The sequence below is a fragment of the Bubalus kerabau genome, chromosome 2, assembly GCF_029407905.1.
Source record: "Bubalus kerabau isolate K-KA32 ecotype Philippines breed swamp buffalo chromosome 2, PCC_UOA_SB_1v2, whole genome shotgun sequence".
NCBI classification, from domain to species: domain Eukaryota; kingdom Metazoa; phylum Chordata; class Mammalia; order Artiodactyla; family Bovidae; genus Bubalus; species Bubalus kerabau.
The window spans coordinates 136,423,854-136,450,918 of NC_073625.1; the positions used below are offsets into that span (position 1 = coordinate 136,423,854).

A 27,065-nucleotide genomic window follows, 5' to 3' on the forward strand; every position below is an offset into this window, starting at 1 on the left:
CCCCCAACTCTGGTTCTAGTAACTTCTTAGACTGTTATCAGTGTCATAAAGAATTTTAGAGGTCAGCTGTCCTTTTCTTAGCAAGTGGACATCCTTTCCTTCTCTGGCCTCTGTTTTAACAACATTTTGTGGGGTTTTTCAAAGTATCTTCTAAATCTCTTTCCAAGAAATAAGATCTGTCTTTCAAAGTGATTACACTATCTGAAGTTCTTAGTTACTATGAAATTCTTCCAGAACTCATGGTAAGGTTTATTAGTGTCCTTTTCTAAATTTCCAACAATGTATATACCCTTTTCCACCTATAAAGTTGAGAATTCTAAACGGTGTTATTTGATTGTAGGGTCAGAACTAAGAATTCCGTTCTTAAAATGGGACCTTACTATATCATAGGCCAAAGGCCTTATAGCCTTCTTAGGCTGTTTGGCTCAGAGACCATGTTAACTTAATGAAATTTATAGTTTACACTGAAAAGGATGGTTAACAAATGATTTGTTGAGCTTGGTGTTTCTGAACTGCAAGTTAAAGCTTTTAAAAGTATAGACTTTTGGAAGATTTATTATTTGCTATGAACTTAAGTCTTCCCCTAGAAGGAGAAAATGTTATTGTTGTTTAATGGCTCATTTCCATAGCTAAAGCAGAAGCCTGTGAGATAGCTGTTCCTTATTATTCTCCTACTTTACTAGTGGTCCATGGTCTAAAACCATTAGTTTAAAGGAAACTTTGCATTGTGCAGAGTTTGGAAATAAACATGTGCTGTTAGCTTCAACATTGCTCCTTCTTCCTTAGATAGAACTATAGGGGATTTCCAAATCCTAGCAGAACTGAATCTGCATCGCCTACAAACAGCATTTGTTTGTCACTTAACTGTACAGCTAGATGACTGGAGAGGTCTGAAAAGGTGATCTTGTTTTCATTTCTCTTACCAAAAAAAGCATCAGAACGTACTGAGTGAGGCAGGATTTCATTCTGTCTCTCCTGTAATGTTTACTCATCTCAGCAATAGTCTGTGTAAAGTACTCCGAAACTTGCATTTCCAGAGTAGGCTAGATCTTAGCAAGTCCTGCCGTTGTACCGTTAATCAAGGCAAGACACCGTAGGAAATTTTAAGATTAGAGAAAACGTTAAGGATTCCTCCTCGTAGTAGAGTAGTTCCGGACAGTTGTGCTCACTTCGTTAGCTATAAAGTCAGCCTACACTCTTTTCTAGCTCTTTTTTTGTGTGTGTGCGTTGCTATTTTTATTGGTACAGGAAAAAATTAACGAAAGAAATGTTTAATGTAGTGATATTTAAGAATCTGATCATCTGAAACAATATTGTTTGGAACACACACACAGTTTAGACAGTAAAAGATTTAGAGGGAGGACAATATGAGAACTTCTAATCATAATGAAACATTTTGGAAGATTTTGATTTTGATTGAATACCTTTATTAAATCATAAGATTTAAGATTTTGCTGTCCTTTCTAATCCCCCACCCGACCCCCACCTTTAGTCCTGGGCCTTTGTGAGAGTACAGTAAGTAGACCTTAGCACCTGTAAGAGCAGTGATAATCCTGATCCCAAGCAGTTACTGCCCTTAAAAGACTGGGGTGTGAGGCCTGCACCCTGACTGAATGCCAAAATACTAGCTTCACAGCATGAAGGGTGTTCTGTAGGCCTTTTTTTGCACTTCCAAATAGGCAAAGCTGAAGGTCTTGAAGCAGAGAATGTTACAGACCTGCTGTACTTGGGATTAAACATAATATATTCTAATAAAAATTAAATACCTTTTCTGGGTTATATAATTAAAAGAAATGTGTTTCTCCAACAGAGTGAAGGTACACTTCTAGCAACTGGTTCTTATGATGGGTTTGCCAGAATATGGACTAAAGATGGTAAATAAAGCTTTTTTTTTTTTTCCCACTTGTTTTTTACTGTTGATCCAAATTATAAAGCTTAAAGTAATTTTAATGTTTTTCCTTTTGAATTTTAGGTAACCTTGCTAGCACTTTGGGGCAGCATAAAGGCCCCATATTTGCATTAAAATGGAATAAGAAAGGAAATTTCATCCTAAGTGCTGGAGTAGACAAGGTAATTAGCTTCTATAAAAGTTAATTTGTTAAAGAGTATACTTGAGAGTAATATTCTCCTCTGCTAATCACATAAATAATAAAACATTCATATTTGGGCAATTCACATCTCAGTTTATGTTAGGAATAGAAATGTTTTCTTAGATTTTCTGTCAGCTCATTCTTAAATCTGTGCAGATACCCTTTATTCTTATCTGTGTGACCACTCTTGATTGTTTTGGAATTTGAGCCATAGTGAAGTCATATATCCGATACTCTTCATCACTTTTCTGTAGTTTTTAGTTAATTGCATCAGTGAGTATGGCTCTGGAGTGATTTCACGGGAAATCTTAGAGTCAGTCTGTTAGCTGAACTCCTAATGTTTAATTGAAAATGCAAGAAATGCAGGGTCTTTCCAGCTTTCACCTAACATGGCTGGTAAACATGGGTAGGTTGAAATCATTTGTTATTTCTCCTTCATTTTAAAGTTTTTTCCTTTACCACACATCCCAGAGAAGACTATTTTTTTTTTTTTTTTAATTTTTTCCTCCCCATCCCACCCTCTCAGAAGACTATTTTATAATAGAGGAAAGTACATGCCCATAGTTACCTGTATATTGTCAAAAAGGGAAGTAGGCAAAAAGGAAGAATATGAAGGTGGCCAGGAAGGGGAGGGGAAAACTTTCTTACTAGTTACTGCCATTCTACAATACTTATGACCCCAAAGTTATAAAATTAGTGATGGGAGGGTATTAGTGGAATTGTGAATGTATCCATTCAGATGTGTATGTTATACTTTGCTGTAATATAAAAAACATTGTTTTAATTATTGTCAGAATTAAACCTGCCTTTATTTATAAATGTGAGCTTTAGAAATCTTAATATTGAGAATTAGCTGATTATAATATTAACCAAAAATTTACCTCCTCAAGCTACACAGCAATAAAAATCTGACATTAAATACACTAGTACAGTGGAGTTTCTTAATCTAATATAATGTTTGGTACTTGTAGACAGCCAATAATTGTTATTTGAAGTAAGTTGACTGATGAAAAGTCACCAGGGTAGAATCAAACTGCTTAACAGTTTAATTTAAACATCCTTTCCCTGCTCCCAGTGGAATATAGCCTCATTGTACTAAAAGTAAATGTTAATGCACTCTGACATTTCATATTGCTTTAATACGATGAGGCATTTATGGATATATGATAAACTTAGCAATATATTTTTCTTTTCTGTCTTAGACTACAATTATTTGGGATGCACATACTGGTGAAGCCAAGCAACAATTTCCTTTTCATTCAGGTAAATCTTCACAGTTTACATGAGAACTGTTGGAACTTTCTTCTGTTTTCCTAATTAAACTTTTAATAGCATATAGTTCATCTAAAATCTTGAACTATCGAATGTAAGTTTTGTTACTAGTCCTTTGAGGAGTGTTCAGTGGCTTTCAGATAATTAATCATCAGAGGATCATCAAATGTTTTCTGTGAAATGTACCATAAAGCATTTTCAGCCTGGTGCCATTAGAGTTGGTAATATTTAATGGTAAGAACATAGATTTTTGATCCAGGATGTCTAGGTGTGCTTGTGAATCCTACTCCACTTAACAAGCTTCAGGATTGAGAGAGTCATTGAACCTTTCTGAGCCGTATTTTTTCTGTCTGTAAACGAGGGATAAAAACAATACCGTTTGAGTAAGTGCGTAAGACTAATACATATATATGAAAATACTGCATAAACTTATACAGATTTAGGTATTGTCATGTTTTATTTCAAGTTATGTATCTAAATCAGTCCTTTTGCTTACCTAAAATAAAAATTATAAGGCTTTACCGATATTGCTGGAACTTTGGTGCTTCATATATTTTCTTTTAGGAAATAATTTGATACTTAAATCAGATAAATCTGATCTCCAAAATAGTGTGCTTCTTTCTCCATGATACATGGCCATGCAGCAGAGCATACATCCTGATGTGTAGAGACACCTTGATTTTAGTACCAACACTCTTGTGCATCCTAGAACTTTGTTCCTGCTTTCGGGGGGGGGTTCTGAGAACAGAAACTGATGTTAAACTGGAACAAGATCCCTAATAATGTTTGGAACAGTAGTTTTAGTGCTGCCCAATCTAATTACATCATGCAAGATTGTGTTGTGGTTGGAAAGAATTTTAAATTGGAGGCTGAGTTAAGTAATTCTGGTTATTTCCAAGGCTTTGTTACTATCCTTTTTACAGTCAGTGGCACAGTGTTACCTTTAAAACTGAAATGCAAAGCTTTTGGCATTTTGCTTTTTTGTATTTCTCTATTTAGTGTGATTCGATAAGTCAAATAAGGCACAAAATGATTTTTCAGTAGTGTCTGAGTGGCATAATTTTGCAAGTATTGTGTTAAACAATTCAACTTGATTAAAGCTTATCACATTAATAAGTATTTATTTACACATCAGTTTCTGTTTACCTGTTTTAATCCCTTTGCGCCTTTGCTTCTAGTCCTCAACCAGATAGAATTCTTTTAGACCTCTGACCATTCTGCCTAAAGATTTTTCCTACATCCTAGGAGTGATGGAAAATTGAAATAAGTGGGTGTGGCATCGTTATAAGTTGCTTTATAATGTGTGCCACCTTTCTGTTGGAGGTAATGCTCTTTATACACAATCCCATTTAGTCTTGGCTATAACCCAAAGACACTGTACAGGAGACAGGGATCAAACCATCCCCAAGGAAAAGAAATGCAAAGAAGCAAAATAGCTGTCTGGGGAGGCCTTACAAATAGCTGTGAAAAGAAAGAGAAGCGAAAAGCAAAGGAGAAAAGGAAAGATATAAACATCTGAATGCAGAGTTCCAAAGAATAGCAAGAAGAGATAAGAAAGCCTTCCTCAGCGATCAGTGCAAAGAAATAGAGAAAAACAACAGAATGGGAAAGACTAGAGAGCTCTTCAAGAAAATTAGAGATACCAAGGGAACATTTCATGCAAAGATGGGCTCGATAAAGGACAGAAATGGTATGGACCTAACAGAAGCAGAAGATATTAAGAAGAGATGGCAAGAATACACAGAAGAACTGTACAAAAAAGATCTTCACGACCCAGGTAATCACGATGGTGTGATCACTGACCTAGAGCCAGACATCCTGGAATGTGAAGTCAAGTGGGCCTTAGAAAGCATCACTATGAACAAAGCTAGTGGAGGTGCTGGAATTCCAGTTGAGCTCTTTCAAATCCTGAAAGATGATGCTGTGAAAGTGCTGCATTCAATATGCCTGCAAATTTGGAAAACTCAGCAGTGGCCACAGGACTGGAAAAGGTCAGTTTTCATTCCAATCCCAAAGAAAGGCAGTGCCAAAGAATGCTCAAACTACTGCACAGTTGCACTCATCTCACACACTAGTAAAGTACTGCTCAAAATTCTCCAAGCCAGGGTTCAGCAATACGTGAAGCATGAACTTCCTGATGTTCAAGCTGGTTTTAGAAAAGGCAGAGGAACCAGAGATCAAATAGTGAACATCCGCTGGATCATGGAAAAAGCAAGAGAGTTCCAGAAAAACATCTATTTCTGCTTTATTGACTATGCCAAGCTTTTGACTGTGTGGATCACAATAAACTGGAAAATTCTGAAAGAGATGGGAACACCAGACCCCCTGACCTGGCTCTTGAGAAACCTGTATGCAGGTCAGGAAGCAACAGTTAGAATTGACATGGAACAACAGACTGGTTCCAAATAGGAAAAGGAGTACGTCAAGGCTGTATATTGTCACCCTGCTTATTTCACTTCTATGCAGAGTACATCCTGAGAAACGTTGGGCTGGAAGAAGCACAAGCTGGAATCAAGATTTCCGGGAGAAATATCAATAACCTCAGATATGCAGATGACACCACCCTTATGGCAGAAAGTGAAGAGGAACTCAAAAGCCTCTTGATAAAAGTGAAAGTGGAGAGTGAAAAAGTTGGCTTAAAGCTCAGCATTCAGAAAATGAACATCATGGCATCTGGTCCCATCACTTCATGGGAAATAGATGGGGAAACAGTGGAAACAGCATCAGACTTTATCTTTTTGGGCTCCAAAATCACTGCAGATGGTGATTGCAGCCATGAAATTAAAAGACGCTTACTCCTTGGAAGGAAAGTTATGACCAACCTAGATAGCATATTCAAAAGCAGAGACATTACTTTGCCAACAAAGGTCCATCTAGTCAAGGCTATGGTTTTTCCTATGGTCATGTATGGATGTGAGAGTTGGACTGTGAAGAAAGCTGAGCACCGAAGAATTGATGCTTTTGAACTGTGGTGTTGGAGAAGACTCTTGAGAGTCCCTTGGACTGCAAGGAGATCCAACCAGTCCATTCTGAAGGAGATCAGCCCTGGGATTTCTTTGGAAGGAATGATGCTAAAGCTGAAACTCCAGTACTTTGGCCACCTGATGAGAAGAGTTGACTCATTGGAGAAGACTCTGATGCTGGAAGGGATTGGGGGCAGGAGGAAAAAGGGACGACAGAGGATGAGATGGCTGGATGGCATCACTGACTGGATGGACGTGAGTCTGAGTGAACTCCAGGAGTTGGTGATGGACAGGAAGGCCTGGCATGCTGCAATTCATGGGGTCACAAAGACTGAAGTGAACTAACTGAACAACCCAAAGAGGTAGATGATGTAAAAGTCATTTTACAGATAAAAAGCCATTTTACCTGTGATATTCTTGCCTGCCATGCTTTTTTTATTTTTTAAATGGCTTTATTGAGGGAGATGTGTGTGTGTCCAGTGCCTCCGTATCCTTGCCAGCACTTGGTATATGATCAGTCTTTTTAATTGTATCCACTCTAATGAGTGTGTAGTGATATCTCACTGTGGTTTTATTGTAGTTCCTAATGATTAATGATGTTGAGCATCTTGTCATGTGTTAATTTATCATCTGTATATCTTCTTTGGTGACATATCTTTTTCTTTTCTTGATATAGAAGTTGAGGTCATGGATTTGAAACCTTTCTACTTTTCTAGTGGGAATCTGACATTCAGTGCTATAAATTTACCTCTAACTACTACTTGGAGAAGGCAATGGCACCCCACTCCAGTACTCTTGCCTGGCAAATCCCATGGACGGAGGAGCCTGGTAGGCTGCAGTCCATGGGGTCGCTAAGAGTCGGACATGACTGAGCGACTTCACTTTCACTTTTCACTTTCATGCATTGGAGAAGGAAATGGCAACCCACTCCAGTGTTCTTTCCTGGAGAATCCCAGGGACGGCAGAGCCTGGTGGGCTGCCGTCTGTGGGGTCGCACAGAGTCAGACACGACTGAAGCGACTCAGCAGCACTACTTAGTGACATCTCACAATTTTTCAGATATTGTAATTTCATTCAGTTCAGAATACTTTCTGAAGTAATTTTGATTCAGTATATTAATTTGTGAATAATTGGAAAAATTTTCAAGGTCTTTGTAGCATTGCTTTCTAATTTTTAATAAAAAATATTCATTTTATTTTTGATTGCACTAGGTCTTCATTGCTCTGTGCAGGCTTTTTCTAGTTGTGGAGATCGGGGGGTACTCTAGTTACGGGGCACGGGCTGCTTGTCGCAGAGTGCGGGCTCTGTGGTGTGTGGGCTTCAGTATTTGAGGCTTGCAGGCTCCAGAGCACAGGCTTTTAGTAGTTGTGGCGCATGAGCTTTTTGCCCTGCAGTACGTGGGATCTTCACGGGCCAGGAGTCGGAGGAACCCAGTGTCCCCTACATTGTAAGGTGGATTCTTAACCACTGGACCACCAGCAAAGCCCACTTTCTAATATAATTCCATTGTTCCTACAAATGTCATGAGGGTCAAGTTGTTTCATAAGGTTGTTCAAATCTTTTATAGCCTTAAGTGATTGTTCTGTCTACTTATACCACCTGTTACTGAGAGAAGGGTATTGAAATCATCAATAATAATTGGAAAACACAGTTTCTAATTTCTTCTGTCAATTTTTGCTTTATGTATTTTGAAACAGTGCTAATAAGGACATTAACATTTAGGAATGTTGCATCCTCATGTTGAATTGATCCATTTATCATTTTGTTAATGAGCCTCTTTTTTTTTTTTTTTTTTTCCATTTTGTTTTTTGTGCTCTGCAATCTACTTAATCTGATGTTAATGTAGCCCTTCAAGTTTCTTTTGGTTAGTGTGGGCATGGTATATATACCTCCATACTTTTACATTTGAAGTGGAATTTATGTAGGCATCATTTATTGCTTGTTTACTGAATATCAACCGCTGCCTTTTAATGACAATATTTAGGCTCTTTACATTTAATTTGATTATTGATATGATTTCATTTAAATTAATCATATTTCTATTTATCTCTTCTTTTCCTGTTTTCCACTTTCATTTGGCTTATATGAATATTTTTATGACTACATTTTTCCTCCTTTGGTGGGGTATTAACTATAAATCTTTTATTATAGTGGTTGCATCAGGATTTATAGTACACATTTTTAATTTAGCACTATATACTTTCAAGTGATATTTTAAAGAGATTAAATAATAATAATTTTTACTCATAGTTACCATTTCCAACTTTCATTTCTTTGTGTAGATGCATACACATCTAATTCATCTAGTATCATTTATTTTCTGCCCAAACTGCTTTAACATTGCTTATAGTGCAAATCTAATGCTGATGAATTCTTTCTATATATGAACAAGTCTGTATTTCACCTTCATTATTGAAAGATTTTGTTGTTGAGTATAGAGTTCTGGGGTTGACAGGATTTTTTTCTTTCTGTACTTTAAAAAAATATTGCAGTGTTCTCTTATTTACAATATTTTCACTTTGAACTTGTTCCAGTTTTCATCCTTAACGCTCTGTAGTAATTTGTCTTGTTTTATCTGGCTGCTTTTAAGATTATTCTGCTTATAAATGATTTGGTGCAGTTTGAATACGTTTGTGCCTTAGTTCAGTTTTCTTTGTTTCTTGACCTTGAAGCTTCTTGGATGTCTTCATGCATAGTTTCCTTCAAATGAAAAATTTTTTTTGACCATTATTTTTAAGAAATATTCTACTTCCTCCCCACATTTTTTTTAACTTGAAGGTTTGAATGTGTTTATTAGTCTGCTTGATTTCCCATAATACTCTTCATTTTTTTATCCAGTATTTTTTTCAGGTGTGCTCATTCGTGTCCAACTCTGTGACCCCATGGACTGTATCGCCCACCAGGCTTCAAAAGGGCAAGAATACTGGAATGGGTTGCCCTTTTGAACCCACATCTCTTGCGTCTCCTGCATCAGCAGGCAGATTCTTTACCTCTAGCACCACCTGAGAAGTGGGATAATTTCTATGCTGTTTTTCAAGTTTTCAACTTCTTTTCTTCTAAGTATTTGTGAACTTTGTTCTGGCACATTGTTAAATTACCTGGAAACGGTCTGATCCTTTGGGTCACGCTTATGAAACTTGTTAAATGGCAGGGAAACAGCGCTCAGTGTAGAGCTAATTATTTCCTAGTACTGAGGCAAGAACCTAGATGTACTCAAACCAGTGTTCCCTGAATCAAAAGGTTTTCTAGCCTGCTGCACATTTCCAGTCTTGAGTATCAGGCATTGTTTCTTGTAATCCTTTTCAGTGGTTCTTTCCCAAGGCTCAGCTAGTACTTAATGCTGATTAGTACAGACAACTATGAGTTGGGCCCGCTGCAGGTCGTTAGAATTCTGTCTGCATAGCTCTCTCCTTTCTTGTGCTGTGAATTCTAGGTGCCTGTGGCTGTCTAGATTCTGAGCTTTATCTCTTCCCCTCAGGAATTTCTTTAATCTCTTCGTTAGGGAAATTCCTCTTCCATGGGCCAAGATCTGGACATTTTTCCAAATCATATATGATCAGTTAAAGGCACATTGTTGGTTGATTTCTTTCTCTCAAGAACCACTGCCCTTTGTTGTCTCATACCCAGAGCCTTCCCTGGTGGCTCAGATGGTAAAAAAAAATCCTTTGCAATGCACGAGACCCAGGTTTGATCCCTGGGTCAGGAAGATGCCCCGGAGAAGGGAATGGTAACCCACTCCAGTCTTCTTGTCTGGAGAATGCCATGGATAGAGGAGCCTGGCAGGCTGTGGTCCGTGGAGTCTCAAATAGTCGGACACAACTGAGTAACTAACGCTAGCACTAACCCAGAGTCTTGAACTGTTATTTCATACATTTTGTAAGTGTTTGGCTATTTTGGGCGGGAGGTAAATTTGTTTCCTGTTACCCCATCTTGACCAGGAATGGAAGTCTACCATGCTTTTAAAATTACCATATTCTAATTCCTATACTGTATTTTCATTCATATACTCTTACGTAAAGCATAAGTCATGATTATAGATGAATTAACCATTTCATATTCATTAGGATAGCTGTAAAAAATAACAGTGTTCATAATGATGTGGAGAAATTAGAATCCTTATACTTTGTTAGTAGGTATGTAAAATGGTACATTTGTGGAAAAGAGTATGACAGTTCCTCAAAAAGCTAAACATAGAATTACCATATGACCCAGCAGTTCTCCTCCTAGGTGATTGAATTGAAGGCAGGAACTTGAATGAATTCGTAGCAGTATTTATAGCATTGTTCACAGTAGCCAAAGGGTGAGAACAACACACTATCCGTGAGCAGATGAGTGGATGAACAGAATGGGGCCTCTATATACATGGATTATTATTGAGCCATAAAAAAAATGAATTTCTGGTACATGCTGCAACACCAGAGAACTTGTATACCTTATGCTAAGTGAAGTAAATCAGACATAACTTTAAAAGTAAAGATTCAAGATTACAGAGGCTGGGAGGAGGGCAAAATGGAGAGTTATTGCTTAATGGTTACAGAATTTCTGTTTGGGGCGATGCAGAACTTTTGAAAATAGTGGTGATTGTACAATATTGTGAATGTAATTGATACAGCTGAATTGTACACTTAATTAAATGACAAATTTCATGTTATGTATGACCACAATATTTTAAAACTAATATAATATGCTAAAAGCCATTGAATTGCACACTTTAAATGGATGAAATGTATGATACATGAATTATATCTTAGTGAAGCTGTTTTTTTAAAAAGGCAAATGAATATTAAATGCCTTTTCCCCTTCCCTCATAGGTTTATTTATTACCTTTCTGGATTATGAAAGATGCATGGGTTAACAAAAAATAAATCAGAATTGGAGGACACAGAGATTGAATCTTAGTTCCAGGACTTTTTTTTTTTTTGCTGCACCTTGCAACTTGCAGGATCCTTGTTCCTCAACCAAGGATCTGACTCATGGCCCCTGCAGGGGAAGAGCAGAGTGCTAACCACTGGACCACCAGGGAATTCCAGCTCCAGGAATTTAGAAGATTGTGTACCCTCGGCCAATTAACTTTTCTTAGCCTTTTTCATCATATGAAAAATGAAACCAATAATAGTAAATATACCGCTCACATATTACCTACATAAAAATATATTTTATGTTAGAGATGTATTTCTATCCTGAAGGACTTATATTACCTAGAGTCATTTTTAAATTTTAGGAATAAAATACAAAGTAAGGAGGTATGGGTTCTTAGATCATACCAGCCTGTAATCACTGTGTCTTATGAGCCAAGCATATCACAGAACATTAATCATACAACTCACGTCTTAGCATTCTTCAGCTTCCTTCAGTTATCTTTACCCAGTTATACAGTTGGTTTTTGTTTTGGTTTGAACCTAATGGTGTATTTGTTTAAATACCATTTCTGATTTTCTCAGCCACCTATCTAATGTTTTCAGATGATGCTCTGTCAAATTGATACCCAGGTGGGGCACAACAGATACTTGGCCGCCTTCATAGCGTTTTATTATATAACTTTTAATTGTCCTTTAAATTATTTACATTTTTGTCACACACACACAATTTTTTTTTTGGTGGGGGGGTTGCACTGGGTCTTCATTGCTACACGCAGGCATTCTCTAGTTGCAGCGAATAGGGGCCACTCTTTGTTGTGGTGTGAGCTTCGCATTGCAGTGGCTTCTCTCTTTGCAGAGCACAGGCTCAGGAGTTGTAGTACATGGGCCTGGTAGCTCCGCAGCCTGTGAAATTTGCCCAAACCAGGGATCGAACCCGTGTCCCCTGCATTGGCAGGCAAACCCTTATCTACTGACCAGGGAAGTCCTTTTCCCCACTTCTTAACACTATAATAAATTACAAGCATTTTGTTAAAATTATTTTTCAAAATTGTATCTTAATAATATTTAATGTCAAAATGAAGGTGTAGTTACTGATTCCAAAGCACAAAGAAAATATAAACCAGGTAATTCAAGAAAGGGAACATAATATAAGGAAACTCGAGCAGAAGTCTTACAAGAGTGAAGAATAGAGAAGTAGGAGGTAACTCAGAGTTTAACAACCGCGGTAAACCTAAGACTGTAGAGAAAATGATAGGATCCAACTACCCAGTGGGAATGGTGTCTTTAGTGAGTAGGCTGCCTGGCGAGCATAGGCACCGTGGAGCAGTCAGGGTCACTGCCAAAGACCCACTCTTAAAGAGAGAGGACCACAGAGTTGCCTGTCTACCCTCTTTCTCCTAACCTTGGACTTCTGACAGTTTCTTCCACTGAATGAGCCCATCTGGGGTACTGCAGGCATGGGGATCTGGAATATGTGATGTCCTGGTGGCAGAGAAGGGCAGGGCAGAGCGAGGTGAGGAGTGGGCTGAAGATAAGCTCACAGAGGAACGGTTGTCTACATTGCTCCAAGAGGTTGTGGGTCACATGAACAACAGCATACCAGACATAGTGCCGATCAAAGTGGGCCAGTGTTTTTATTCACTGACTTAGTTGGATTCTCCCAGAAGCAGGATGGGAAAGAGGAAAGGAGCCAAGGAAGGGAACAGTTTCTGGGGACAAAGGTCTAGGGTCAACCTAATGCATGCAGGGCTCTGAAGTGTTTGTTATATATCAGGATTTTCCTTGTCTTGCCAAGCATGCTTCATTTTTGATTCTCACCTTTCCCCCAACCACCTACTGCCTGCTCTAAATGCAGTGTTTTTAGTGTGCTTCTATTGCTTAACCCAGTTACTTGCTATCATTACCTTAATCTACATTGCTAATTATAGAGAAGCTTTGTACTTTGCAACAGGGGAAAATGAGAAAGGAAAGAATCTTTAATCATATCCGAGCTAAAGTATTAAATGCCAGCCAGCTTTTGGACCTCTGAGGTTTTAAATTCAGTGATGTAGGATTTAAGATATATTTGACAAGAATCACTTAGAAGAAAAATGTATTTGCCAATCATGTAATACTCCCATTTATCAGTTAAGTAGATAGTGGAAATGGTACTTAGTCTAACATTTGTCTCACTTGTAATTTACAAAGTACTTTCCATACACATTATCTAACTTGATGTTCACAATATCCTTGAGTACTAAGCGTAAAGGTTTTTATCCCCATTTTTTAGAAGAGAAAAATAGCATGAGAGCTGACTTGCTTATAAGGGCCCATTAGTTAGGGAATAGCAAAACAAGGCTTTGTATCCATTGAACACTCACAGAATTTTAGAAACAAAAGGAAATGTAGCATCACATTTAATTTTAAGAGTCCAGTGCTAGTAATTTACAGAGCAAGCTCTCAGGAACCCTCATCTACTGGTTACCAGGCCAGTGTACTTTCTGTTAGGCTGTGTCTCACAGAGAGACAACCAAACTGAAATTTATTAATATTTGTGATAATTAAGTACCATCATCTTAAAAATTCTATTAATATAAAAAGAATAAAGCAAATCATTTAAGTTCTTAATGTCCAGCGGCGTTTTAAAACTAAAGCACCTAGATTTCAATCCATGTGGAATGAATGCAAACGTGGCTTTTTTCCTTTGCAGCACCAGCATTGGATGTTGACTGGCAGAGCAACAACACTTTTGCTTCTTGTAGTACAGATATGTGCATTCATGTCTGTAAATTAGGACAAGACAGACCTATTAAAACATTCCAGGGACACACGGTGAGAAACTTCTTTTCTCTCCCTCCTTTAAAGCAATTATGATGAATAAGTAATGTTTCAGAGTGGTTTTGAAGTATGTATGTTTAATACCCAAAGAACAACCAAGTCTCTGAAGTGAAAATGTGAATGTTTACTGTTATTTTTAGAATGAAGTAAATGCTATCAAATGGGACCCAACTGGCAATCTCCTGGCATCCTGTTCTGATGACATGACCTTGAAGGTAATTCAGATAGGAGGGAGGAAGGGGGCTGAGGAGTTATACAGTGTGGCTGCTCTGGCCGTTTTAAGATTGCTCAGAATGTGTGTCTTGTAGTTAGGAATTAGGATACTAAGATTTGTGCTATTGTAAATTGTCTTTGCTAGTAACGAGTCATATATTGGTACAATGAAAGGTTATTTGCTCATGTAAAGATCTGACTCATAGGTAGTGAATGAAGATCTTTGTAGGATTCATGGATTTGACTGATATTCTGAGCAGTGTATTAATTGGATTTTTGCTGTGGTGTGAATATATATCACCCTTGCTGGGAAACTGATGTGTAGTGGATATATAGCTTAATCGGTGAGTGAGCATAGTTGACATGTCAGAATTCATGTCTCATTATGAGTTTGCATTTTTCTTGTTGTATAACTAAAAGCAAAAACTAACACCTAGACCGTATATCACATACCAGAATTAAGGGGGACAAAAGCTTTTTGAGATAAAGAAAAATATAATTTTCAAAATTAATGAAGCTTGAGCTCTATACTTCATCACATTAACTGTACTAAAAATAATTTACCTTTGACTTTACAATGCCACTGACTACAAACATGATAACCTTTATAGATAGGATAATCATGAAGGAAAACTGCTTTTCCTCTTCCCACGAACAGATTAAATGTAACCTTGGTAACCTGGTGAGTTTTTTTTTTCCTTAAATACCAGCTGTGTTTTTAGTTAGGTTTTCTCAAGTCTGGACTCCCTTGTAAGCGTTGCTGATAAAAATGCTTTTCTTCACACTTTTATTTGTGAGATTACTTTGCAAGTGTATGTGTGCATGCATGTGCACACACATGCTCACTCAGTCGTGTGTGAGGACTATAGCCCACCAGGCTCCTCCGTGGAATTTTCCAGGCAAGAATACTGGAGTGAGTTACCATTTCCTACTCCAGGGATTGAACCTGCATCTCTGTGTCTCCTGCATGAGCAGGCAGATTCTTTACCACTGTGCCACCTGGCACCCTTGCATGCACATACCTTATGCTTATAAAATGAAAAAAAAACAAAAAACTTCTTTGGGAGCAGAGTGTGGCACATACAAGGAAATGAAATAAGGCTGGTGGCTACTCTCAGCTACTGATTTGCAGTTCAAGAGAGAACGTTTGAATTAGAAAGTGTTCAAGATTTTTGTTGTTGTTATTCTAAGAATAATAAAAGGTCAGAAGTTTAAAGCAGAAGCTATAAGGATGAATAATGTCTAGTGAAGCCATACTTTGAGAAGAAGGAACAGCAGATGAGTGAGAAGATTATGTTTAGCTTGGATAGTGCCTTTGAGTCATGCAAGTGGACGTGCATGTGGTCTGATGCTCAGAGAAGAACTCAAAGTTTGATGTAATCATTCGGGAATTCTCAATAGACGGGTGGTCATTCAAAGCCATGGGCATGGACAAAATTGTGTAGGTAGAAAGTATCAAATAAAAGAAGAAGAAAGCTTTAAAAGTCTTAAACTCTGTAACATTTACCTGCTTTAAGAAGAATCAGGTTCCAAAAGAAAACCTAGCAAGAATGATTTCAGTGGAAACAGTATGTATGTGTAGAGAAGATTTCAAGGGAAGTGTTGAAGAGAATGGTCAGTAGTATCAGTGCTATAGAAAGCTGGTGTGAAATACGTTTTGGAAACTTACCTTTTGCATTTACTTACATGGAGTTATGTATACTTAGGGGAAAAGGCAATGGCACCCCACTCCAGTACTGTTGCCCGGAAAATCCCATGGATGGAGGAGCCTGGTAGGCCGCAGTCCATAGGGTCGCTAAGAGTCAGACATGACTGAGCGACTTCACTTTCACTTTCCACTTTCATGCATTGGAGAAGGAAATGGCAACCCACTCCAGTGTTCTTGCCTGGAGAATCCCAGGGACAGAGAAGCCTGGTAGGCTGCAGTCCATGGGGTCGCACAGAGTCGGACACAATTGAAGCGACTTAGCAGCAGCAGCAGGATTTCCTTATATGTGCAGTCTGAATATGCTCCACTGTGTGTATGTGCATCTTCTTTCTCCATTCATCCATTGTCGGACACTTAGGCTGTTCCCATATTTTGGCTTTTCTGGAGAATGCTGCAGTGAACATGGGAGTACAGATACCACCTCGAGAGCCTGGTTTCGTTTTATGTGTTTTATATATGTAGCCAGATGTGGAATTGCTGGTTCATATAGGGGTAGTTGCTAAAATTTGAGGGAGAACCTCCATGCTGGTTTTCATCGTAGCTGCACCATTTTGTATTCATTTATCAGCAGTTTCTAAGGGTTCCAAGTTCTCTATATTCTTGACAAAATTTTTAAAATTTATGAAGCCATCTAACAGTTGTGAAGTGATATCTCATTGTAGTTTTGATTTGCATTTCCCTGATATCCGTGATATTGAGCATCTCTTCATATAACCTGTTGGCCATTTGTATGTCGACTTGGAAGGAATGTCAAGTCCTTTGTCCATTTTTAAATTAGTATTTTGCTGTTGAGTTGTAGGATTTCCTTACATATTTTGAAAGTTAACTCCTTATTGGATATATGGGTTGCGGTATTTTCTCTCATTCCATAGGTTGTTGCCTTTTTACTTTATTGATTGCTTTCTTTGCTGTGCAGAAACTTTTTAATTGTATATAGTCCCTCTTGCCTTTTTTTTTTTTTTGCTTTTATTGCCTATCCTTTGGTGTCAACATGAATCATACTGTATTATCTGTATGTTCCTTATCTACTTTCCCTTCCCCATTGCCATATAGTTCCTGATTCTGAATTCTAAGAGGAACTTATAATGTATATCTTTATTTTTAAAGGACGGCATAAAAACTAATGCCTTAAATATTGTAGCATCATTACCCAAGGAAATTACTGAATGTTGATATTTGTATCATCTGAAGTTTTCAAAAATAATCTTAGAACTATAATTTATTGAATCCTGAAGCCTCACAATAATAATTATTTAGAATGGACTTGAAGCTAATTTGTCATTTTTTAAAAACAAACATTAAATATATTCTACTACATTTTAATTTCTTTGCATATGTTCTCTTGATCTCTATAATTATTGCTATGGCTATGCCACGTTTTGGACTGGCAAGATCATATTATAAACGTATCCTTTATATGGAAAGCTAATTTACACACACTTTTCTTTTTTGTGTAGATATGGAGTATGAAACAAGACAACTGTGTCCATGATTTGCAAGCACATAATAAAGAAATTTATACTATCAAATGGAGTCCAACAGGGCCAGGGACAAGCAATCCAAATGCCAACCTTATGTTAGCAAGGTAACATTTCTGATTTGCTTTTCCTTTATGAGTCTTTTACAAAAAACATTTCTTACATTATGGCAGAAAATTAGGAAAATTCAGTAAAATGGGAATGTATCCCGCAAGGAGTATTTTAGACATTTTATTATTTCAGCTCATAATGGATTTTGTTTCTGGAGATATCAAATATTTACTGATAATATCAAATATTGATTAAAACCCAAGTAACTGAAGCATAATGCAATAAAGTTTTTTCAGCATCAAAATAAATAATAAGTATATATTCAATGTAGTGTTTTGCGAATCAATATAAAGGAGTTATTTAAAGAATAGAGAAATATAGTAAATTAGCTCATTTATGTTTTCCAATTTACAGACGTGGAGATGCCCTTAATGAAAGCTGCCTCTTCTCCTTTTAGCTTTGTTTCCAGAGCACTTTTTTCCTAACAGCACAGTCTACTTGTCATAAGGAATTTGTGGCTAGCTATAAGGAAAGACGGTCATTGTAGTTTGGGGGTGGGGCTGGGAATTTCATTACTTATAAAATCTTTTTTTTTCCCTCCTTTGTCAGTGCATCCTTTGATTCTACTGTTAGATTATGGGATGTAGACCGAGGAATTTGCATCCATACTTTGACAAAACACCAAGAGCCTGTGTACAGTGTAGCTTTCAGTCCTGATGGCAGGTATCTGGCGAGTGGTTCTTTTGACAAGTGTGTGCACATCTGGAACACACAGGTATGTCTGGGTTATTTGAAGAGTCACGTATCTTTATATGAGTAAGAAGTGCTTGTCTAAACAAATTTTTTTTTTTCCAATTATGATTGTCATTCCTTTTGTGTTATTTATTCAGTTCTTAGTTTTTAAATGAGTATTTTTCGGTGGTGGTTTTTATAGCTTAGTAAAGATCAAAACCATCTAAAGTGAGATTTTCATAATATAGACCAAAATTTAGAAATAAATTTAAATTCTTTGTTTTATTTTTTCAACAGTTTTGCAGACATAAAGTATGAGAATTTAAGATGCATTTATTTAGATAAATGATGTAATTTCTTTATTTTCTAAAAGAATTATCTTTGAAGAAGGTATACATGAGCAGTTAAAAAAAATGTACTAAAGGATAGGATTTTATGATTCAATACAGAATTTATCAGAGAGAAACTTAAAACTGTATACTGCATTTCTAGGGACAGTGCTACAGAGATCTTTTCTTAAAAATGGAGAAAACAGTTTTGTTGCTCTCATTCTTTTTCATCTTTTCAGTGTTTTAGTTTTTACGTGCCATATACTATTTTCTTCAATAACAGTTCCATGACTCTACCTGTCCCTGCATTATCGGTTTAATTTTAATGAGTGTTACTTTGTAAGTCTCCCTATTAAGGCTCTTTTTTCCCCCTTAGTAGAGCTTTATAATTTCTTCATAATGATCTTCTTTTATTAAAAATTTATTCTGAGGTGCCTTACGGATTTTATTGTTACTATGTATAGCATCTTTTAAAACATGTATTCCTTTTACTTACTGATGGTTACTCATGTTTGGAACATTATAAATTTTGGCATGTTGATGTTGACTTCATCAACCCTGCTGAGCTCTCTAATCTTAATTATTTCCTGGCTTGGCAGGATCTTAGTTTCCTGACCAGGGATCAAACCTGTTGCCCCCTGAAGTAGAAGGAAGTACTGAGTCCTAACCATTGAACTACCAGAAAAGTCCCAGTCTTTCTGTTTTGATTGAATAGCAGAGACTTAATAGATAATCTGCCTATTGTATTATTCTGTGTCACTCATTTACTCCATTTTGAGTAAATTAATTTAAAATTTGGGTAGAAAACTGTAGAATTCTAAGGGAAGATGCTGTTAGACTTTTAAAGACATTTGAACAGCTATCCATACTGTTTTGTTGTTTCACTATTGTGTATCAAAATGTCATTTTTTTTTCTTTTAAGTTTGAAAATAATAAAATCCATCTTGTGAGATTTCAGTGCAGGAAAAAGTCATTATTTTTTGGTCATATACATAGGTGATATATGTGTGTGTGTGTAGTTTTTTTTTTTTTTCTTCTTCTTCCCATTACTTGGTTGATATGTTACCTAATCATTTGACAGATAAATTCTTACAGTTTGGTCTGATCACAGATTTGAGTAAATGCTAAGAATTCTTTGGCAGTTTTAATGTAGATAGCTCTTGCTTATTGAACATGCTGTTTTGGTTCAATTATAGCCTAAGTTAAGCTTAGAAATTGGTAAGTACTATTGAAAGAAAGTGTTGGTTCTTTTTTAAACCTCACAGTTGAGTCTCTATAGATTTTACTCTGTACGTGAGCTTATTTTAGATTTTGTTGATGCCACTCCTTTCCCTCCTAATTAATGGTAGATATATTTAAGGCCTGCTATACTCATACTTTTTCATTAATCTCTTAAATTGTGAGAAATTTTAGGTAAGAGGGAAAAAACAGTAGAGCTTTCCCAATGTGATCAACTGCATCCATGCATCTGTGGTTTCGGCAGTATTTCCAGACTGACTCTGAACAGGAAAACAAGGAAAAATGGTCTCCCAGCTTAGTGATTAACTTCGGGCTGGCTCTGTCAGACAGTGTTTACAAGATACGTGTCTTGCTGCCATGTCGTTTTTAGGTGGTTCTGATACTTCTGGTTTGAATTTTTTAGGTCACCATGAAGCTAAGACATACTTTTCTTGTTTGTCAGAACAGAACACCAGCAGCATGTTTTTCAGTTTCTCATAGTAGAACCTCTTACCTTTGACCTGTTTAATGACTTGTTTCCTAAGAGGATATATTTTTGTACTGAGTTTTAATTATTGAGTGGCAGCTGAATGATTTTGATTACCATTACCAAAGGAATAAAGTAATTGAGTAGTATTTATAAATCGGCTAAATTGATGATGAAATTGGTAGTGTTCCTGCTTGTACTTTGTTTTCTTTTAATTTAAAACATCTTTTAGTAATGATGTACATATGCTCTTCTAGCTTCTTTTGTAATTCTTCTAGCTTCGGGGTGCTTCTGGTGTCAAAGAGACCAAAAGGATACCTTAGCTAAAAATGGTTATCAGTACTGGAGAAACTGTGTGTGTGTGTGTGTGTGTGTGTGTGAATGGTCTGTTGAGAGCAGGCTAGTGCTACCATTTTGTGAAAGGATCATCATATTACGTTTCTGGTATTTCAAAACTTGTGTTTGAAGTTGAAGCTAAGTCTTGCATTGGATTGCTGGAAATAAAGCCGTATGATATTTTGACCTTAACATTTGAACATACATAATAATTTATCATTTTTAAGATTCTGCTTCTCATTATTTTAGACAGGTGCTCTAGTTCACAGCTATAGGGGAACAGGTGGAATTTTTGAAGTTTGTTGGAATGCAGCAGGAGACAAGGTTGGAGCCAGTGCATCAGATGGTTCAGTAAGTATAATGAAGTTTTCCAAAGGGGTAAATGTGTGTGTGAGAGAGAGAAAGCATAGTGAATAAATGTGGCTTGTCATGGTAGTGACTACCAAAGTGTTCTTTATAAAATAAATTTTATGATATGGATATTGATCTTTTTTACTGAAGGCTCTATACTTTTCATATTCGTTTCATTCAAATAATGTAAATATAATTTAGGGTATCTTTGCCAAAGAGTGCCTTCAAGATCAAGAAATGGACTGTAAAACTTCATCAGTGAAATTAAGTATAGCACGATATCTTCATAAGAGAGATTTGAATTTTTAATGCCTATTTTTAACCTTCTCTTCTTGAAGAAGAGTGCTGGTGGCCCAGGGAAGGGGGGAATAGAGGCACTGAGGGATCTACGTTGAGGAATGTAGACCTCAATGGGATACCAAGAGGCTTTCAGGGTGAGGCTGGCCAATGTCTTTACAGAAATACTCGTTGTGGCTCCCAAAGTTCTGAAAGCAAAGGGAAGATGGAAAGAGTATAGCCATTAGCTGTTTACTGAAGTGATACCTTAATATAATCTGTAGTAAAATTAAAATCTCCATTAAAATTGAAGACATATCACAGAAAATGGTCTATTTTGAATGTATTTATTTCTGCTTTTTAATTAACAGAAAGCAAATCTTAAAAATTTTAGCCATGGTTCTCTGTAGTGCGAGCCCATGGTGGTTTCCTCCGTCTTCTTTCACGTAGTTTATCTGATTGTTTATATCCATCGCTGTGATTACTTTTGTTTTATCAGTTTCATCAACTGGGAACTAAGAAATAGATTCCAAACTGTACTATAAAAAAGTTAAAAATGTACAATGGAATTCTTTACACACTGGTTGATTATTTTAATGTCTTGCAGGTTTGTGTATTAGACCTTCGGAAATAGCGCTACTAGTTGGAAGCCATGGACCGACTATGAATGTGTATATAGCCAAAATGACTGTCCCCGACCCAAGTACTGCTATAGTCCCACTTGAACCATGGCCAGTCCACTACAGCCAAATCTAAGAGAGATATATACATACAGTGTATATAAACAAAATTGCACCCTGAAGATGACAGAATTTTGTCACAGCTTGTGAATTCTGTTCACCAAGTGCTGGAATCAAATCTGCTGTGCCCCTAAAATAGCATTTAGAAGTTTTGGTTATGAAAAACAGAAGAGAGAAAAAAATATGCGTTATAAAAGCAGCCCATACATGTACCAGTTTTTGGATACTAATGACAGCCTTGTTTATCCCCTTTGAATCAGCAGACACCATGGATTATATTCTTTTTTCCCTTCAGTAGTTTAGCAGTTTGTATGTACAGAGAAAACGGACTTAGAAAAACTTGCAGCAGTAGTTTGTTCTTGCTTTTAAACTTTTTTTGGTTTAGTTTATGGATGCATGAAGTAAGGGAGTGAATCAGTTTCTTGTTTATATTTTTTTTCACCTTTTAAACAAAAAAATTCTTAAAAATATTTTAATGCATTCTTTTGAAGAGATAGATGTTTGGTACATTTATGGCTCCCAGAGCATATATTCAATTGGTGCATGTCGTAGAAGGGGAAATTGGAAATTAAATGGAACTATATGACTTTGGTCATGTCAATCTGTAAGACACATCAGTAAAAGGGTATTATGCTCTGTTTTTTGTTTTTGCTTTTGCTTTGTTTTTCTGTTGTGGGGTTTTTCTGTTTTGTTTTGTTTTTTTTTTGGTGATGTGGCTTAAATGCAATAGTTTCTTTTTTGGGGACATATTTCTGCCAATTAAAGACTAGAAGGGCACAAAAATTTTTTTAATACCATAGAGAAGATGCATAAAAATATCTTCTGATGTTTTGTAGCCATAACTAAATTATGGTTAAAAATGTGCACTATTGTGAAAAGGAGCAAAGTAGGTTTGGGTTTTTTTTGTTGTTTGTTTCTTTTACTTTGTTTTTTAAGAGATTAAAATGTTTCTGGATAAGGAGTAGCTTCTCCAAAGTGTCCATCATTCTGTGTAGAAGCTTAAATATGTAATGTAACCAAACTCCAGTATTAAAATCTCTCATGTTATTTTTCTTTATACAAAGCAAGATAACGGCATATAACACTGCCATGATATGGCAAAATGTTTGCTACCTTAGTTTAAAAACAATCTTTAAAACAAAAGACTTGCTTCAAGGTGTTCTTAAATAGCAGTGATTCAAAAATTTTTAAAAAGGTATAATTGCACTAACCTCCCGGCTGCTCTGATTCTGCATTTGTGGTACTTGTGACTACATTTTCTCAAATATAGATAGATTTAAGCTGCTATGTTTTGTTTTTTTAGTAATCACTACTATATCATGTCTTTTACTCTGTTTATAATATCATGTATTTTCTTAAAGGTATAGGTATCAGATCAAACCTCTTGTGCTCATGCAACTAAAAGCTAAAATATACAGAATTTACAAATGATAGCATGGGGCTATGTTTATATGTGTGATTAACAGGGTTTGTCATGATCAATATAATAATTCAGAAGTGTCAGTTTTGAAGAATAATTTGAATAGTTGTCAAATTTAATATCGCAAAAATTTTAATTAAGGAATATCATTTATTATCAAGCTTAGCAAATTTATAACACTATTTCTGTCACTAATTATTTGAAGCTTTTACTGCTAAAATTTTAACCTATGTTTTAAGTAGAAACTGATTTAACCCTAGTAATGCAGCTTTGATTTTCAGCATTTGTTGTTTTGCTATTTTTACAAAACAGCATTGATTGAAGCAAGTCTTGGTTTTACTAAGGTAGGATAGCATTTGCTATTGGTAAAGAGAATAAATACACTTAATTTCACAATACATTGTTACATGTACCCCCGTTGTTGTTAGTGGGGTCTAAGATACTGTAATAATATTTTTTAAAATTTACATCCAGAGAGGCAGTCATTCATGATGGTTTTGTGCCAGCTGTTTTTAGGGTTTTGGATCACATTATAGATATTTAGAACTATTACCCTGTGACTTACGTAGGAAACCTAATATGCTGAGTATCTGGCACTTGAAATCCTGCTTTTATTGCTGGAGGTCCACATCTGTGGTTGACCTCTGTTGTTGTTTTAAAAAAAAAATAAATAAAAATTTAAAAATCTGTGCAATAATTTTTAAATGTGCTCCCAGGAATAGACACAAATGTTTTGAGTATGTTTAAGCTGCATTTTCCTTTAGCGATGCATTTGTCAATTGCACTGAATTTAAATCTGAAAGTCAGAGGTGGTTATTGATAGTACTTTTTGTATTTTGATATGGACAATTTATTCATTTGCATACAGTTATTGACCTTTTTTCCCCAGCTGATTAAAGATAGTCACGAAGTTCTGCAGTATAGCTGCCAAAATCGACAGCTACATGTTTATGGTGTTGTCATCGTCTCTGTGTTTTTTTGTTTGTTTGTTTGTTTGTTCTTTAGGTATTTTACTAAGCATAATAGCCACAGTAGGGCATATAAAAGATTATAAATACAGAGCTTTATTATCCTGAAGTCTTGGGTCTTTTAAGTATAAACTATCAGAAAGGTATCCATTTTGTAGGCTTGGGTTCTTTGTGAGCATACAGTTATTTCTTTTTTGCTGCTGTTCTCAACATCATCATTGCCTGCTGATGTGCCACGATGCTGCTCCAGTAGACAAAAGTAAGATTGCCTCTAATTTGAGCAGTAACATGATTATAAGAGACCAAGTTTCACAGCCTGTAAAGTTCTATATTTGAGGTTCTTGCTTATTTTTTCCTTCCCTTTTTTTTTTTTTTTTTCTTTTTGCCCCCTCTAAGAACTTATCTGAAGATCTATTGATTCCAGTAGATTTTCTGTGGTGTTCATTATATGTCATTGTTGTATAGGCTACTGTAAGACACTTATAAGGAAAAATAGAAAGGAAAACTTAAATGAATAGAATACTTACTGATGAAAATAGAGTAAAGAAAGAGCAGCTGTCATTCTTGAACATCATAAAGGAATATCTTTTTTCTTCTTCATGTAGGATATCCGGTAAATTCTTATCTTTGTTCCATTCCCGGTTTACTGTCATCGATCGGGTACCACCATTAACTTTGACGTGACTTTTAGAAGTGATAACTTTTAATTTCCTAATAGGTCTTAGGGTGTACTGAATTCTGTTTTAATTAATTATTCTCTAGGTAAGTATGTTTTAGGATTAAACACCTTTTACAGATACTGAAAGTGCCTCCTTTTGTGGTGTAAAAAACAAATTATGGTGCAAAAAGTAATCATTAGGTTGAATTACATGAAGGTTTTTTGCTTTTTGACATACAGAAATGTCAAGAGAAAGGCCAAAGATTTGTACTTTTTCACTTAACTTATAAAGCACTCCTTTTTTCCTTAAACTTCTGTCAAATTAGATTTAATGAGAGAGTACTATTTTTAAGGAGCTATCTGTTTATGTAGAATGATTTTGTTAAGAGTTATGTAAACTATTACTGAATAGAGGCCTGAAGAGGAGTATGCATTTTTGCTGTTTAAAGGAATCAGAAATGACTGTTCTTATGTCAGCAAAGATGTTAAGTTTTACTAGATAAGCAGAAAAAATAAATCTCAAATGCAGTGCTATTTACTCTTTTCAAAACAGTTTTCATTTTCTTAAGCACACTGTACATTTCTGTAGAACCTGCATTTTTTTCTCGCATGCTAACAACGGTACTTGCGTTTGGTGAATCACTGTTGACAGTTCCCACAGAAACCCTGTTTCGGTGGACCAACATTGCGGCACGGCAGCAAACGCCAGCATTTCGGGGAATAGCAGCAAATCTACAAGAGACCCTGGTTGTTTTGTTTGTTTGTTTTTTTCTTCTGAATCAGCAGGGATGGAAGGGGAGTAGGGAAGTTATGAATTACTCCTTCCGGTAATAGCTCTGACGTGTCACATTCAATATCAATTAAAAAAAAAAAAAAACATGAATCTAGTTAAGTGTAGAAGAGAGAGCGAAACAAGAGGAAGTGTTCACTTTTTTAATACACTGATTTAGAAATTTGATGTCTTATATCAGTAGTTCTGAAGTATTAATAGCATTCTTTATTTCTGCCTTTATGTTGACAGTGTTGAAGCAGGGTGAATAACTCGGGCATATGTATTTTTTTTTAAATTTTCTCGTAATCTGTTTCATGATGTTTTCTTTGGAGTTTATGGATAAGTTCAAGAAAACATTCTGCATGTTGTATCTAGTCTAATGTACTTATCCATCTCATCAAAAACACGCAGACTGCATTTCGTAGCTCTGTAATCCCTAAATACAGAAGTAATTTTCTTCTTTCCTGACTTCGACATTGTAGCTATAATGTTTTAATTTTTGATTTCTACAAATCCTTTGGGTCTAATTCTGTGAGCCTACTTATAGCACTGGATTAAAATGTCTGCATCATTTCTTTAGTTATCCAGTTAACTTTAAAACTGTTGTAAAAGTGTAAACCAGCCCATGACAGTCTTTTGTACATGTTGAAGAACTTTGTTGTTCAGTTTTCATGACTGTTGTGTAAGGAAGACTGATACAGATACTCTATGCTGTCCTGGACCATGTTAATTACACTTGCGATGTATTTTGGTTCCACATCACAATGATTTGTCCCCAATGACCCTTTTATCCTTTCTAGGCACATTTTTTGTTGTTGTTGTTGCAGTTTCCCTTTGCATTGTATTGCTTTGACAACTGTAATTTGAATCAGATCTGAAAGAGGTCCAGAATAAAATATATTTTGATATTATGTTGGCTGTGTACATATATAAAACCTTTGATACCTGTGTAGTTTGTATGGACTATTTCCTAGTCAAGGAAAGGGAAAGGGATGCTCTTGTTTACAATTTCTTGTTTACATTTTATTGCAATTACTCCTCTGATGTTCTTTTGTAGAATAAAGTTTTTTGCTCTGAGTTAGCCTTCATAACATAGAACATCATGTTGCTTCTCCCATGCTGGTGTTACCAATCATAACAACTGCCATCAGAACCCAAACCACTGTATTTCATAAATTTACTGTTTTACAAGATACACATAAAGTAAGCCCATAGATAAAAGTGCAAATTTTACTATTTTATTACTTCTCGTAGGAGATAAGATTTTTTAAATGAAGGGTAATTTACTATTTTTATTAAAGAATAATAGAGCATTTAATCAGCTAAG

General features: G+C 36.1%; 1 protein-coding gene across 7 annotated transcripts in view; it reads left to right on the forward strand.

Annotated features, from left to right (window-relative positions):
- TBL1XR1 (TBL1X/Y related 1) overlaps window positions 1-26,649 on the forward strand; it is a 179,530-nt gene extending 152,881 nt beyond the window's left edge. For all 7 annotated transcript variants that reach the window (XM_055569004.1, XM_055569005.1, XM_055569008.1 and 4 more), the window contains 9 exons: window positions 1,811-1,874; window positions 1,973-2,070; window positions 3,293-3,353; window positions 13,874-13,995; window positions 14,142-14,216; window positions 17,380-17,507; window positions 18,061-18,226; window positions 20,803-20,904; window positions 21,788-26,649. In XM_055569004.1, coding sequence (XP_055424979.1) covers window positions 1,811-1,874; window positions 1,973-2,070; window positions 3,293-3,353; window positions 13,874-13,995; window positions 14,142-14,216; window positions 17,380-17,507; window positions 18,061-18,226; window positions 20,803-20,904; window positions 21,788-21,814 — 843 coding nt within the window. In that variant the 3' untranslated portion in view covers window positions 21,815-26,649. The remainder of the gene's footprint in view (window positions 1-1,810; window positions 1,875-1,972; window positions 2,071-3,292; window positions 3,354-13,873; window positions 13,996-14,141; window positions 14,217-17,379; window positions 17,508-18,060; window positions 18,227-20,802; window positions 20,905-21,787) is intronic.
- Window positions 26,650-27,065: the final 416 nt, after the last annotated feature.